General features: G+C 40.9%; 1 protein-coding gene across 2 annotated transcripts in view; it reads right to left on the reverse strand.

The window, feature by feature from the left end:
• Positions 1-1508: 1508 nt before the first annotated feature.
• WDR35 (WD repeat domain 35) overlaps positions 1509-13615 on the reverse strand; it is a 44044-nt gene continuing 31937 nt past the window's right edge. For both annotated transcript variants that reach the window (XM_010002374.1, XM_010002373.1), the window contains 9 exons: positions 13294-13497; positions 10542-10688; positions 9048-9180; positions 8087-8197; positions 6333-6497; positions 5211-5351; positions 3693-3849; positions 2842-3082; positions 1509-1730 (listed from right to left, as the gene is read on the reverse strand). In XM_010002374.1, the coding sequence (XP_010000676.1) occupies positions 1583-1730; positions 2842-3082; positions 3693-3849; positions 5211-5351; positions 6333-6497; positions 8087-8197; positions 9048-9180; positions 10542-10688; positions 13294-13497 (1447 nt within the window). In that variant the 3' untranslated portion in view covers positions 1509-1582. The remainder of the gene's footprint in view (positions 1731-2841; positions 3083-3692; positions 3850-5210; positions 5352-6332; positions 6498-8086; positions 8198-9047; positions 9181-10541; positions 10689-13293; positions 13498-13615) is intronic.

The raw sequence follows: 13615 nt of genomic DNA on the forward strand, positions 1-13615 counted from the left end.
TCCATGTGAATCTCAGGAAGAACTTGTTTGCTGTGAGAGTGACAGAGCCCTGGGCCAGGCTGCCCAGAGAGGCTGTGGAGTCTCCTTCTCTGGAGACATTCCAACCCCCCTGGGCACGTTCCTGTGTGATGTGCTCTGGGTGCCCCTGCTCTGGCAGGGGGGCTGGGCTGGGGGAGCCTCCCAGGTCCCTTCCAACCCCTGTGATCCTGTGATCCTGTGATTCTATGATTCTCTGATTCGTGTGCAACGAGGGTGAGAGCTCAGCTCTGGAAACGTGTGCAGCAGATGTCAGCTGCTCTCTTCCAGCTACTTAAAAAATACAATCACTCACTACAAAGTTCCAGTTGGAAGGTCCGCAGAGGTTTCCTTAACCAGCCCGAGACGTCGCCAAAGCTCGGGAACCCAGATGCAGACTAACAGCACAGATTGCTGCACGTGGGCAAGACCCTGAGTGCTGTGGGGGCTTGAGAAAGCCCTGTCATTTCCCACAGAGTCACAAAAAGAGAGTGGAGGTTCCTCACAGGAAAAGGCACCGAGATCGAGGTACAAGGAATCTGCGTGGGTTTGAAACCAGGGCTCAATTTACCATGAAAATAAAAAGAATTCTTTTAACCTTAAAAATTTGTTTAAAAATTAAACTAAAAAAAATGAGTCATCACACAGTGGTTTCTTCACATGACTAGAACCAGTAAAGGTTTATCTTCTGAGTTTTCTGGGTTTTTTTTCTCTTAATAGTGGCACTGTCTGTTACAATTTAGTACCTGAGTCGTATTTTAAAATACAGATAACCTTTTATAGAGTATTTTTAGTGACACAACAGAGAGGGGCATAAAAAGTCCTTGATCCTCTGCTATACTGTGCTGTGGCACAGACAACAGAAGTTGTAATTGCTTGCTTCTTTGGCTTTCATGCAGTGCTTGCACACGCTGCACATCCAGAATTGATACTCCAGGATAGGCTCTCCTGTTGCAACACATACAGGAACTTTTCCATCTCCACTAGTAAAGGGAAAAATAAAAGAAAAAAAAAGAAAGTCAATAAGGCTCAAAGAATAAAAACATGGTTTTAAAACACCAACAAATATTTGTTTTAGGTTTCCTTAACCAGCCCGAGACGTCGCCAAAGCTCGGGAACCCAGATGCAGACTAACAGCACAGATTGCTGCACGTGGGCAAGACCCTGAGTGCTGTGGGGGCTTGAGAAAGCCCTGTCATTTCCCACAGAGTCACAAAAAGAGAGTGGAGGTTCCTCACAGGAAAAGGCACCGAGATCGAGGTACAAGGAATCTGCGTGGGTTTGAAACCAGGGCTCAATTTACCATGAAAATAAAAAGAATTCTTTTAACCTTAAAAATTTGTTTAAAAATTAAACTAAAAAAAATGAGTCATCACACAGTGGTTTCTTCACATGACTAGAACCAGTAAAGGTTTATCTTCTGAGTTTTCTGGGTTTTTTTTCTCTTAATAGTGGCACTGTCTGTTACAATTTAGTACCTGAGTCGTATTTTAAAATACAGATAACCTTTTATAGAGTATTTTTAGTGACACAACAGAGAGGGGCATAAAAAGTCCTTGATCCTCTGCTATACTGTGCTGTGGCACAGACAACAGAAGTTGTAATTGCTTGCTTCTTTGGCTTTCATGCAGTGCTTGCACACGCTGCACATCCAGAATTGATACTCCAGGATAGGCTCTCCTGTTGCAACACATACAGGAACTTTTCCATCTCCACTAGTAAAGGGAAAAATAAAAGAAAAAAAAAGAAAGTCAATAAGGCTCAAAGAATAAAAACATGGTTTTAAAACACCAACAAATATTTGTTTTGTAGAAACTTCCAGAACAGCATAAATACCTGTGTGCCTGCAGCTGGTTACAGAAGTTGTGATGCTCATCTGTAAAATACTGCTGCTTTGTTCAGATGGGCACCACTTTTTCATCAGGAGTTATTAAATCCCATAACACTTCACTGTTAACACAGCCAAGTATGTAAAATCTTCATGTGACAGAATGCAAACCCCCAGAACCATGTTGGCAGCAAATCAAGATCATCAGATCCAAAAGGTGAAGTGAAAATAAGCAGTGAAGGCCACAGAAAGGTGAGGTCCAATTAGACACCTGCACTACTATTATTATTTATGCCTCTGGGGTCAACATGAAAGCCACTAGTGAGATTCTGTCCTTCTGCACAGTAAAATCAAACCTGACAGGTTAAAATCCTTTTTATTAAGAAGAAAACTGATTCCCAACCCATTGCCATGCTCACAGATTCCATGCTGCTGACAGGAAAAAGCACTGTGGTCAAAGACACCACTGTGGGTACAGCTACTCCAAGGACTTCACTGAAGCATTCCCTTCATATTCTAACTCCTTCACTTGACATACTCATCTTCTCACACCATGTATATTTAGGGAATTCACAAAACACTGGAGACTTTTTGGTTAATAAGGGTGAATCATTCACTTGTTGACATTTGCATCACACCCCAGTGGTGATGCAAACAGTAACATTATTACTTAAATGGCACATGGCCACTTATCAAAGGTCCTAAAACTCCTGTGCTCTGTTCAGATGTGCTTCAGATTAAGATGAAGTGTTATCTTTATCATGCCCAGTTCTTTGACTGCAGCCAGTGTCTATTCTCCCAAACAAAACAATGTTGAATTACCCTTTCTGCAAAAGGGTTACCACCTGCATCATGCTTACCCAATATCCAGTTTAATCAGGAAACACATCATTAACTTGGTCACACAGAAAACCTGCTAAACCCCAAAATACAGAAAACAGCAGGAAAAAAAAAAAAAAAGCTAGTATTATTACAATACCATGTAAATATAAACCCACCTCTCAAGAACATAATCCAGATCATTTTTTTTGTTAGACTTTGGACAATGCCTTGTGAATATCTCCAGACCAAGGTCTTCATACTGTTGCCTCTGCTCTGGCTTAAGACTTTCCAAGGATTCTAGTTTAGCAAAAGCTTTTGAACAAATATCAAATGCTCTGTTTGCACATGCACAGAGTGCCAGAAGGGAATAGATTTCAACTGCAGGGATAATGTCTTCATAATCTTGCAAATGAAGAGCTAAGGAAAAAAGAAATAATCCAAGGAAATTATGACAAGTGCTAGCACCTGGATGAAATGTTTGCTACCAGCAGACAATATTCATCTTATAAATAAGACACAATGTACTAAAGTCTTTTCATAGACATGACTATGAAGCCTTCTTGCTCAGCACTTTTAAAAAATAATTAAAAATAGGAGGATTTGACTGAGAAATTAATGTGTCCTTTTTGAGACTTTTTTTTTTTTTTCCAAACACAGTGGAAGGAATTGAGATGAATCTTCATTCCTCAGACAAAGCATTAGGGCACTATTTGCTTCCCTAACTCCCACAACATTTTTATGAAGCTCTTTAGGGAGGTGTGATGTTAATTTAAACAAAGCAGTCAACAAAGCATCTACAGAGATTCTCCAATTTAACCAGGTCATATTTGGCAAGTTAGATTTGCACTGTCTCCAAGAAAATACCTCCCAGGTATCCTGACTGCTGCCACATTCCATTCAACCTATGGTTTTGTTTTAAATTCCATGGATCTAGCACGGGCAGAAAAACATGCCAACGAGAAATGAGATGATGTGCTGTGCAGGTCTGTAAAATTAATTCTTTACAGGGTGAAAAATGAAGTTCTACCTGTTTTAAGTGCTGCATCTACAGAACCTTTATAGAGCTGTCTCTGAGCAAGTATGAAAAAATGGTAGGCCTCAGCTCCTCGCCAGGGGTTGTCTGCAAAGCGGTACGATGAAGAAAGAACATCTTCTTCCAGCAAACCAGCCAAAGCTGAAGCAGTCTGAAAACCAAGCAGTATCACAAGCACATTTTTATCCAAAACAGCAGGAGATGGGGATATATGACAAGAATTTCTCTGTCCTTGGTGATTACACCACTATGTTAATGAGGGAAAATGTAAATGCATGGTCCAAAAGTGAACACTGATGGGCATTTTCAATGGGGATATATGACAAGAATTTCTCTGGCCTTGGTGATTACACCACTACGTTAACGAGGGAAAATGTAAACGTGTGGTCCAAAAGTGAACACTGATGGGCATTTTCTGCAGTGCACAGGCAGAACATATGGTGCAGATTTTCAAAGATAAATGGCATATACATGTGTACAAATATATTCTGTGCAGATCAGCAGACTGGTTCATAGTTTGGATAGATATGGCATTTCAACACCAGATCTCTTAAAACTCTGTTTAAAGCCTTTTGCTTGTACATACGAAGATGAAAGTGTGAGCAGAAAAAAAAGAATCGTCCATTTGCTTCCCCCAAATCTGGAGCCAGCTCCCTGCTGAATTACAGCCAGCATAGCTTAATCATAGCATCATAGAATCATAGAGTGGTGGAGGTTGGAAGGGACCTTAAAGATCATCAGGTTCCAACCTCCCTGCCATGAGCAGGGACACCTCCCAGCCGACCAGGCTGCACAAGCCTCATCCAACCTGCCCTTGAACACTGCCAGGGATGGGCCAGCCACAGCTTCCCTGGGCAACCTGGGCCAGTGCTTTCCTACCCTCCTGGGGAAAAATTTCTTCCTGATGTCTGACCTAAATCTCCCCTCTTTCAGTTTAAAACCATCACCCCTTGTCCTATCACTATCTTCTCTGATGAAATGCCCCTCCCCAGCTTTCCTGGAGCCCCTTCAGGCACTGGAAGGTGCTCTAAGGTCTCCCTGGAGCCTTCTCTTCTCCAGGCTGAACACCCCAACTCTCCTAGCCTGTCTCCAGAGCAGAGCTGCTCCAGCCTCTGATCATCTTCATGACCCTTCCCTGGACCATTTCCAATCCCAGATCTCTCTTTGGGATTGATACTGACTCCTAAATGACAGGAAAAAAAAAAAAAAAGCAGAACCTTAGTTTGATTTTCATTGTTAAACTTAAAACATTGAGAAAAACACATTAAACTTAGGAAGAAAAATATTCATTAATATATATATATTATTTAAATATTTTAAAACAATAGTTTTAAACACTATGTTGTCATGGAAGACTTGCTTGAAGTAAAGCTTGGTTCCTAGCAGAAAAAAAAAAAAAGGTTAATGAAAAAAATATTAGCCTAACATGAAGACAGCTTTATTTATTCTGATCATGGAGCACATACTGGAATTCAAAAAGAGGAACAAAAAAAACCACACACAACACTCTACCTCTGAGGTTTTTCCTTTCACTTTTCCCCTTTGTGCATTCTGCATTTGTTCATGGCATTGCACTGTAAGTAAGGCTGCTAATACATAAAGCTTTTTAACTCGCAGAGGCTTGGTCCTCTTCTTTGCCTCTTCATCTGCAACCTTAAAAAAACAAAATCAAGAAATTTAATGTAGATTTCTTCTTAAAAAAATGTATTAGAAGAGTTGCTTCATTCTCTTGGACCATTGCATGCTTGTACAAACCCAGGAAATCATGCCAAAAGAACAATTCTGTATTTGAATGTAATAATTTAGACTGCAAACAGAACTACAAATGAAAATGTCAAAGTGAAGAATGCACATTTTTCTGTATTTGTTTAGCTAACAAGTACATAAATCCAGATTCTTGGGAAGGATAAATGTGTGTAACTCTGTATAATGTATTGACTTAATATAAAAACAAACTAAAAAAGAGTGATTTTTATTCAGTGAAGCTTTAAAGATACATAGCTTTCAATAAGGTCTGGTGGTTTTCCCAGACTAAAATGTGTATATATATATATATATATATAAATATTCCTGTGAAAATTACATATCACTCTTACAGACTTTATAAGCTCTGTACAGAAATTTCTGCAGCCAAACCAAATCTAAGCAACGTCTTCATCTTACAAGCATACCACAGGAGTTTCTAACTGAAGAAACCAACAGAAGAAATACCAAAATTCAACTTTCAGTTAATGAGATTGCTATTTTTTAAAACAAAGGAGAGAAAACTAATCCACACAACACCTCAAATAATCTGGACATTGCACCCAGGCCAGTCTGCTATACTCCTTTAGTAGGCCATGCAGGGCAACACGACCTTCTAGGAGGTGCAGTTCATCTTATTCTGAAGTGAAAGTCTCAAGTCTGGTGGTTCATGTCCTGCAAGTCTCCTCTCCACTGGCTGCAGAGGACTATTTCAGATAGAGATGCCTGAACTTTAGAGTTGGATTCATCTCTGCAGCATCCTGTATAATGACAGCTGCCTACTGCCTGGATGGTCTTTACATTAAAATAACCCCAAGAAAATAAAAGTAGCACAGAAATATTAAAGTGCAAAACCCCAGTTATTTGACATGAAATGAAAACCTGCCATACCTTGAACATCAGCTTAGCAGCTTCAAAGAAATAATTGGCTTTACGATAGAGTTCTATAGCATCAAAGACCTTGCTGTTTTTCAGTAAATAACTTGCATATCTGGCTAACAAGGATCCAATCTCTTTCATATTGTGATTTTTAGCCAGCTCCACAGCTTTATCCCACTAGAAATGAAAGCAGACAATTATTAACCTCATTTTTTCAAATCCATTCACAGAACAAGCTGCTTAACCGTGAATAGTCTGCAACGTTTGTGTGCAACACTTCCATGACCTTTTAGAACCAGGCTGCTATAAAATTAAAGGAAAAAGCAAGAGAATACAAATGCTAACATCATTGCCAATCATGTGGTACAGCAGGCCTGTGAAACAAATGCTGGACTTCTCTCCAAAACCACATACAAAGCAGTTGCTTCTGCTTTGGTAAAAGCTTTGCAAAATCACTTCCTTGCTGCTTACAGCTGAACATGTGGATTTCAACACTTCTGGTGTTACTAGAACTCAGACTGTCAAAAGCATGGCTAACAGAGGACTTCAGCCCATAAACTGAAGGCACAAAAAACCCGCCAACTTTACTTGTCTTTCTGTACAGCTCATTTTGTCTGTGAATTTTCTGGATCTTCAGCATTTTGGCTACTGTGTTTGCCCCAGATCAAGTCTGGCAGGACTGAGAAACGTGCCCGAATCCCATAGCCCTTCAGATCCATAAACTAGGGAATTTTTTACATAAAGCCAGCACTAGCCAGTCCTGCCATTCCCACACATCAAGTTTCTAACAGCCATCCTCAGTTTCTCTCTTACTTGTGTTCACACACCTGTTTGCACAGATAAGTCATACTGGGGAACAGTTCTAGCTGTAAACATACAGATCATTTTTCAGACCAATTCTTTTCACAGGATGGCAGAATGGTGGGTTGGAAGGGACCTCTGGAGATCATCTAGTCCAATCCACCTGCTAGAGAAGGATTTCCTAGGGCAGATCCCACAGGAACACAGTCAGGAGGATTTGGAATGTCTCTAGGGAAGGAGGTTCCACAACCTCCCTGGGCAGCCCATTCCAGGGCTCTGGTACCCTCAGAGTAAAGAAGGATATTCTCATATTCAGGTCAAACCTCCTGTGCTCCAGTTTGTGCCCATTGCCCCTTGTCCTGTCCCTGGACACCCCTGAGCCGAGTCTGGCCCCATCCTCCTGACACCCCCTGTAGATATTGATCAGCACTGATCAGATCTCCCCTCGGCCTCCTTGTCTCTCAGCTGAGCAGCCCCAGCTCTCCCAGCCTTTCCTCACAGGCAGATGCTCCAGCCCCTTCATCACTTCAGTGCCCTATGCTGGACTCTCTCCAGTAGTTCCTTGTCCTTCTGGAACTGGGGAGATATCCTAACACCCACAAATCCCTCCGCAGCTGTACAGGGAAGTACGGGGGATGTGGAAAACCAGCAGCCAGAAGCTCTCCAGTCTTCCTCCCTTCCCAGCAGGAGGCAGCACAGCCCGGCTCTCCACAGCTCAGCAGTGTCAGTACGCTGAGGGTGCTTCCCACCACACCCACTAGCAGCAGCACTGCTGAACTGCTTTGTCCCTCCGACGGTCTAACCCTCATTTCAGGTAACTGCCTTGAGCAATGAAGTATGAATCTTCCTGAAACCACGACGAACTCTCAGACACCTAGCAAGGCCTTGTATTTAACTGGGCATTCGGATAGAAATGTCACTGCTAAATTGGTATGGCTAAAGGAGATTATCTACTGGTGGTTTACCTGGTTGAGATGCACGCAGGTATCTACTGCATCCTTTGGGCGATTACACTTCAGGAAGGCAGACACAGCTTGTTCACACATCCCCACTCTTACAAACATATAAGCTATATCCTGCAAAAAGCATCAGCACCACGTTAAATTCACTTGGAGGTTTTGGTATTGCTAATCTGCTAATTACATTCCTGTTTAATTTAATCCCAAGAAGTTGGAGGGAAGGGCTTATTTGCCTCAGGGATTCTGTGGAGACAATACAGGCTGGTGTCAATCTTTAAAACTTAATTATTGAGAGTATTTCACAAAACTCTGCTGTTGGAATGAGGTTAAAAACAAAGTATTATGTCTTGCTTTGTTCATACAACTGAAAATGGCATTACATTTTATTTTGCATTTTTCAAGCACTTTGAATTAAACAATCGTATAATAGTTTTAAATTAGCTGTTACTTAGTGGGTCATTTCAGGCTACACCACTTACTTTCCCTCCTTTCAGCAGAGCATCTTTAAATTTCATTTTAAATCAGCATTCCCACCAGAGGTATGATGAGAGGTTAAACTAGGGATAGCAACCAAGAAGAATCTGGGATAAAAAACCCTGTGTAGACTGGACAACAACATGAAAGCTAAAGGAAGTGTCCAGCCATGAGAAGTGACTTCTCAGTGAAGTGTAGCTATTTTAGAGAGAAATGCCATGATTTGGGGAAGGAAACAGTGAATTATGACTTAGCCATATGGTCACAAAGCATGATGAATAATCAGGTCTTTCTGGGGAAACTGGACTATAAGGGAAAGGAAGAATGATGGAGTATGAAGACAACAATAACACTGGAGATCAACACTAAAATTAACACCATTATTCCTTAGGTCAGATCCTGCATTCTTACTCTCTTAACTCTCCCAAGATGGGAAATTTTATATCAATAGTTAATCATAAGACAATGAAAAATAAAGGTGTTTCTTGCTTACAGGGAGCAGTTTGTTGTTCTCAGGCAGTGAGTTAGCTAGGTTCTCCAGTCCTTGGTAGTCCTCTAGCATGTAGTAACATTCAGCTAAACGTTCCTGGTTTCGACCTTGTACATAATACTGAACAGCATTTAACCTAAGGAGAAAAAATACATGTGGTGGCTTCTGATCTATAACCACAAGCAAAGCTTCTCACTGTGCAAGCCTTTTGTATTTGTAAGTTTAAAATGACTTTAAATAGGTCACCTTGCTTTAGAGAGCTTTTGTGGCTACAATTTCATTGTTTTTCTGAAACATGCTAAAAGTTTTAATTTTCAGAGATCATTATACTGAGGTAGCAGCAAGATTGATTATCTTAACTAGCATAAGGTTAGGAAATCAAAGAATCTTAAAACTGTATTCCCACATCTGCTCAGATCATGGCTGTCAGTGGACATCAACTTACAAATGAACTTTCAGAAAAGGCCTTTAGTATTGTGCTTCCATATCTATAGAACACTAAGATCTCCATGACCATTCTCCAAAGTTACCTAAAGCACCTAAAAATCAACCCAAAAAAACTAATCACAAGCTTTCAACTGCTTTAGAACCCAAGTTCTTTGTGACAATTTAGTCTGGGTAACTGCAATATATAGTGGAGCTGTCAGATCATGGCTGTCAGTGGACAAAAACTTACAAATGAACTTTCAGAAAAGGCCTTTAGTATTGTGCTTCCCTATATATAGCACACTAAGATCTCCATGACCATTCTCCAAAGTTACCTAAAGCATCTAATCAACTTAAAAAAAATTAATCAACTTAACTTAATCAACTTTAAAAAAATAATCACAAGCTTTCAACTGCTTTAGGACCCAAGTTCTTTGTGACAATTTAGTCTGGGTAACTGCAATGTATAGTGGAGCTGTGGAGCTTTATGAGATGCTAAAAGCTCACATGGGCTTAGAGGCAACAAAAAAGTTCATGAACAAAAAACTTCTCTGCAAGTTATTAACTATGAAGATGTCACTTCTGGCTCAGTAAGTACCTGACTGCAAAATGTCTTCTGGAGAAATACCATTACATTTGTGCACTATTCTTAAAACCTTTCTGGGTGCCCAGTTTAGGCAACAGCTGGCGACAGATTCAGGTAAGACAGAACTCTGGACCTTGTCAAATATTTGTGGGCTTGAGCATTTTAGAAACTTTGTGGTTAGTTTTGAAATTCACTGATGTTTAATAATTTTCTCCTACTTCTTTTTTGACTGAGTTTATTTAATGTAATGCTTTTATATCCACCCTAATACAACTTCATTCTTTAGACAGTTCGGCAACAGCTATTTAATGGTAGGTGCAAAAATGGAACCATAAAGATCTGAGCTTAATCTCATCATTGCAAAATTATCCCAGAGATTCCATCCTGACTTTCTCAACGTCTGTCCCTACTCATAAATTAAGTCTTGTCATCAGTTTTATCATTTCCTTTGTATTCCTTCTTACTGGTTCTTCTACAGAACATACCATTTCTGACGATCAGCAAAGTAATCTCCAATAGCATTATACGCTTGTTCAAGAAGGGCATCATCTGAATCACCTGAGCCAGTTCTTAAAAGCTGCAGTACTCTAAACCCATCTCCCAGTTTTATCCGTAGTCCAATGGCAAGATCTCTAGTGTAAGCAGAAAATAACAGGAAAAAGTCAAAGACAATAAAATAGTTTTAAAAAATCGCAATAAAAACATTAAAAAGTATTTTCACGTTCATAAACTGCAGCATAAGTACTGCAATGATCCCAGGTATGTTGTTTACAGTTCAAACAGTATTCCATAAAAGCAAGTACTCGAGAGAGCTCACAGGTCACAAAATGTCTCCAAGGAGACCTCATTGCTGCCCTCCAGTGCCTGAAGGGGCTACAGGAAAACTGGAGAGGGGCTTTTCACAAGGGTGTGTACTGAGAGGACAAGAGGGATTTGTTTTAAGTGGGATAGAGGGGAGATTTAGGTGAGACATTAGAAAGAAATTCTTTGCTGTGAGGGTGGTGAGACCCTGGCCCAGGTTGCCCAGGGAAGCTGTGGCTGCCCCATCCCTGGCAGTGTTGAAGGGCAGGTTGGATGGGGCTTGGAGCAGCCTGGGCTGGTGGGAGGTGTCCCTGTCCATGCAGGGGGGTTGGAACTGGATGGTCTTTAAGGTCTTTCCAACTGAGACCATTCTGTGATTCTATGATTCTATGTCTGTGCTTCCCTATGAGCCATGCTTCTATGTGAGGAGTTAAACAAGCAGCTGGCAGGACAGTTGGGCTGCTGGTACTTCAGGTTTCCTCATATCTTTAACCATTCTTTGTCTTTCATTGCTGACTGCTACAAGAGATTGCAGAAGCTGCAAAAGGCTAAAAGCAGAAGGAAGATGAAGGGAAAGCCCAAGGAGTAAGGAATATAAATAATGGAAGCTAAAACTGAGATCTAGTAATTATTTTTCACCACATAGAAGAATTCTGTATTACTTCATACAGAAGTAATTCTGCAGGTGCACCGAAAATAAATGGGTGAGCTATATAAATGCTATATAAATGCTTCTTTTGAAAATCCCTTAAACTTACAAGTGAGTTAAGGAAGGCAATAGCAAGTTAGTGCAGTCAGCTAAATAGTTGTGAATTGTATTTAAAAAATTGATTTCTTTCAGCCTGATTTACAGTAGGTTCTTATCAAGATTTTTCTAGTGGTGAGGAGACCCATAAGGTCAATAGAGAACTCCCATAATCTTGTAGCTGGAGAATACAATGCTTCACTGCTGGAGAAACCAGTGAAAAAAAAAAGTAAGTCTCTGTCTTCTGCAGTTCTATAACAGCCAAATTTCTCTTCAGCCATGTGGAAAGGAACATCCTATGTCTAAAAATCAGTGCTGCACTGCAAGTGAAGTGCTTAGGAGGCATTCCAGCTCTCCAAATCAGCATATACTTCCATGGGTTAATTCACTGTGTGCAAGGAGGTTTTCCATTACCAGGCTCTACCATGCATCTCTCCCCAGCTCCTGCCTTCCCCCCTCCCTTCTTCCTGGGGAAGAGGAGGATTTCTCCATCTTAACAGCATGAAAGAATAATTTTTTTTTTGTTTTTCCATAATTCCTCACTTTTCTTCATAGCTCCATTAATCAAAGCTTTAAAAATGTCACATGTGCATAAGTGATTCATGCTGCTCCATGTCTGACCACCACCTACAGGCTACATCACACAACTGCTGCTTATTATCTCTCATTATCCTTTTTCAGTAAAAACTAGCTAATTAGTTCGTGTTTCCCAGTAATATTGTAATTTTGCTTTGTTTGTTTTCATTCCTGAGTAAAAATTCCATTGACTGGTCTACAATTTCATCCAGAGTCCTTTCTGTCTCTCTAGAGATGACAGTTCATTAAAAACTCTGTTGTTTGTGTATGTAATTGGAGAGAATGTGTACTTGGCTACTAGCTAAGAGCAACAGTACATAAATAAAACATCAGTTAAGGTTGTTTGTTTGTATTTTTAGAATCCCAGTTGAAATACTGACAAAATACTGGCAAAAAACATCTATGAAACACAGCACTATTACCTGGAGCAGCTGAGGTTTTGCAAAGTTTGCAACATGCTGATGTACATTTAGAAGGAGAGCATTGCCAGCCAGACAAGGGAGGTGATTGTCCTGCTCTACTCAGCACTGCTGCAGCCTCACCTTGAACACTACCTGCAGTTTTGGCACCACAATATAATAAAGGGCATCAAGCTGTTGGAGAGTGGCCAAAGGAGAGCCATGAGGATGGTGAAGAGTCTGGAAGGGATGACTTATGAGGAGCAGCTGAGGTCACTTGGGTTATTCAGCTTGGAGAAGAGGAGGCTGAGGGGTGACCTCACTGCAGTCTGTGGCTTCCTCAGGAGAGGAAGAGATGGGGCAGGTCCTGATCTCTTCACTCCTGTGACCAGTGACAGGACTCAGGGCAATGGCAGGAGGCTGCATCAGGGGAGGTTTAGGTTGGATATCAGGAAAAGTCACCCAGAGGGTGGTTGAGCACTGGAACAAGCTCCTCAGGGCAGTGGTCACAGCACCAAGCCTGCCTGAGTTCAAGAAGCATTTGGATGATGCTCTCAGGGACATGGGGTGATTCTTGGGCTGCCCTACACAGGGACAGGAGTTGGACTCGATGATCCTGATGGATCCCTTCCAGCTCAGCAGATTCTATCATTCAGCCATTCCTTATGAAGGAATTTTTTTGTGTTACTTGCTGCTGAGGTGACCACATGCAATTACCTTCTGTCCATATCCAGATACATTCTTTCAGCTTCCTCAAATCTGCTAAAATAGGCTGCCACTTCTGCTTGCTTCATCGACTCGCTCTGCAGGTTGCCCAGATGCTTCACAAACTTAATCCCTTGATAATCTTTGCAACGTACAAAAGCTTGTTCAGCAGTTTCCAGATCCAGCTTCTGGAGAGCAGCTTCAGCCAGGAGACGCCTGTGTGAAAAACAAGCATGATAAGTGGAAAAGCCATTTAACTACTCATTATTTAAAGACAACATTAAAGTTACAGCAATTGGATTGTTTAATAACTGATTTTAATTGCTTAGGGAAA

This window comes from Chaetura pelagica, unplaced genomic scaffold (assembly GCF_000747805.2).
Source record: "Chaetura pelagica isolate M959 unplaced genomic scaffold, ChaPel_1.0 scaffold46, whole genome shotgun sequence".
Classification (NCBI taxonomy): Eukaryota; Metazoa; Chordata; class Aves; order Apodiformes; family Apodidae; genus Chaetura; species Chaetura pelagica.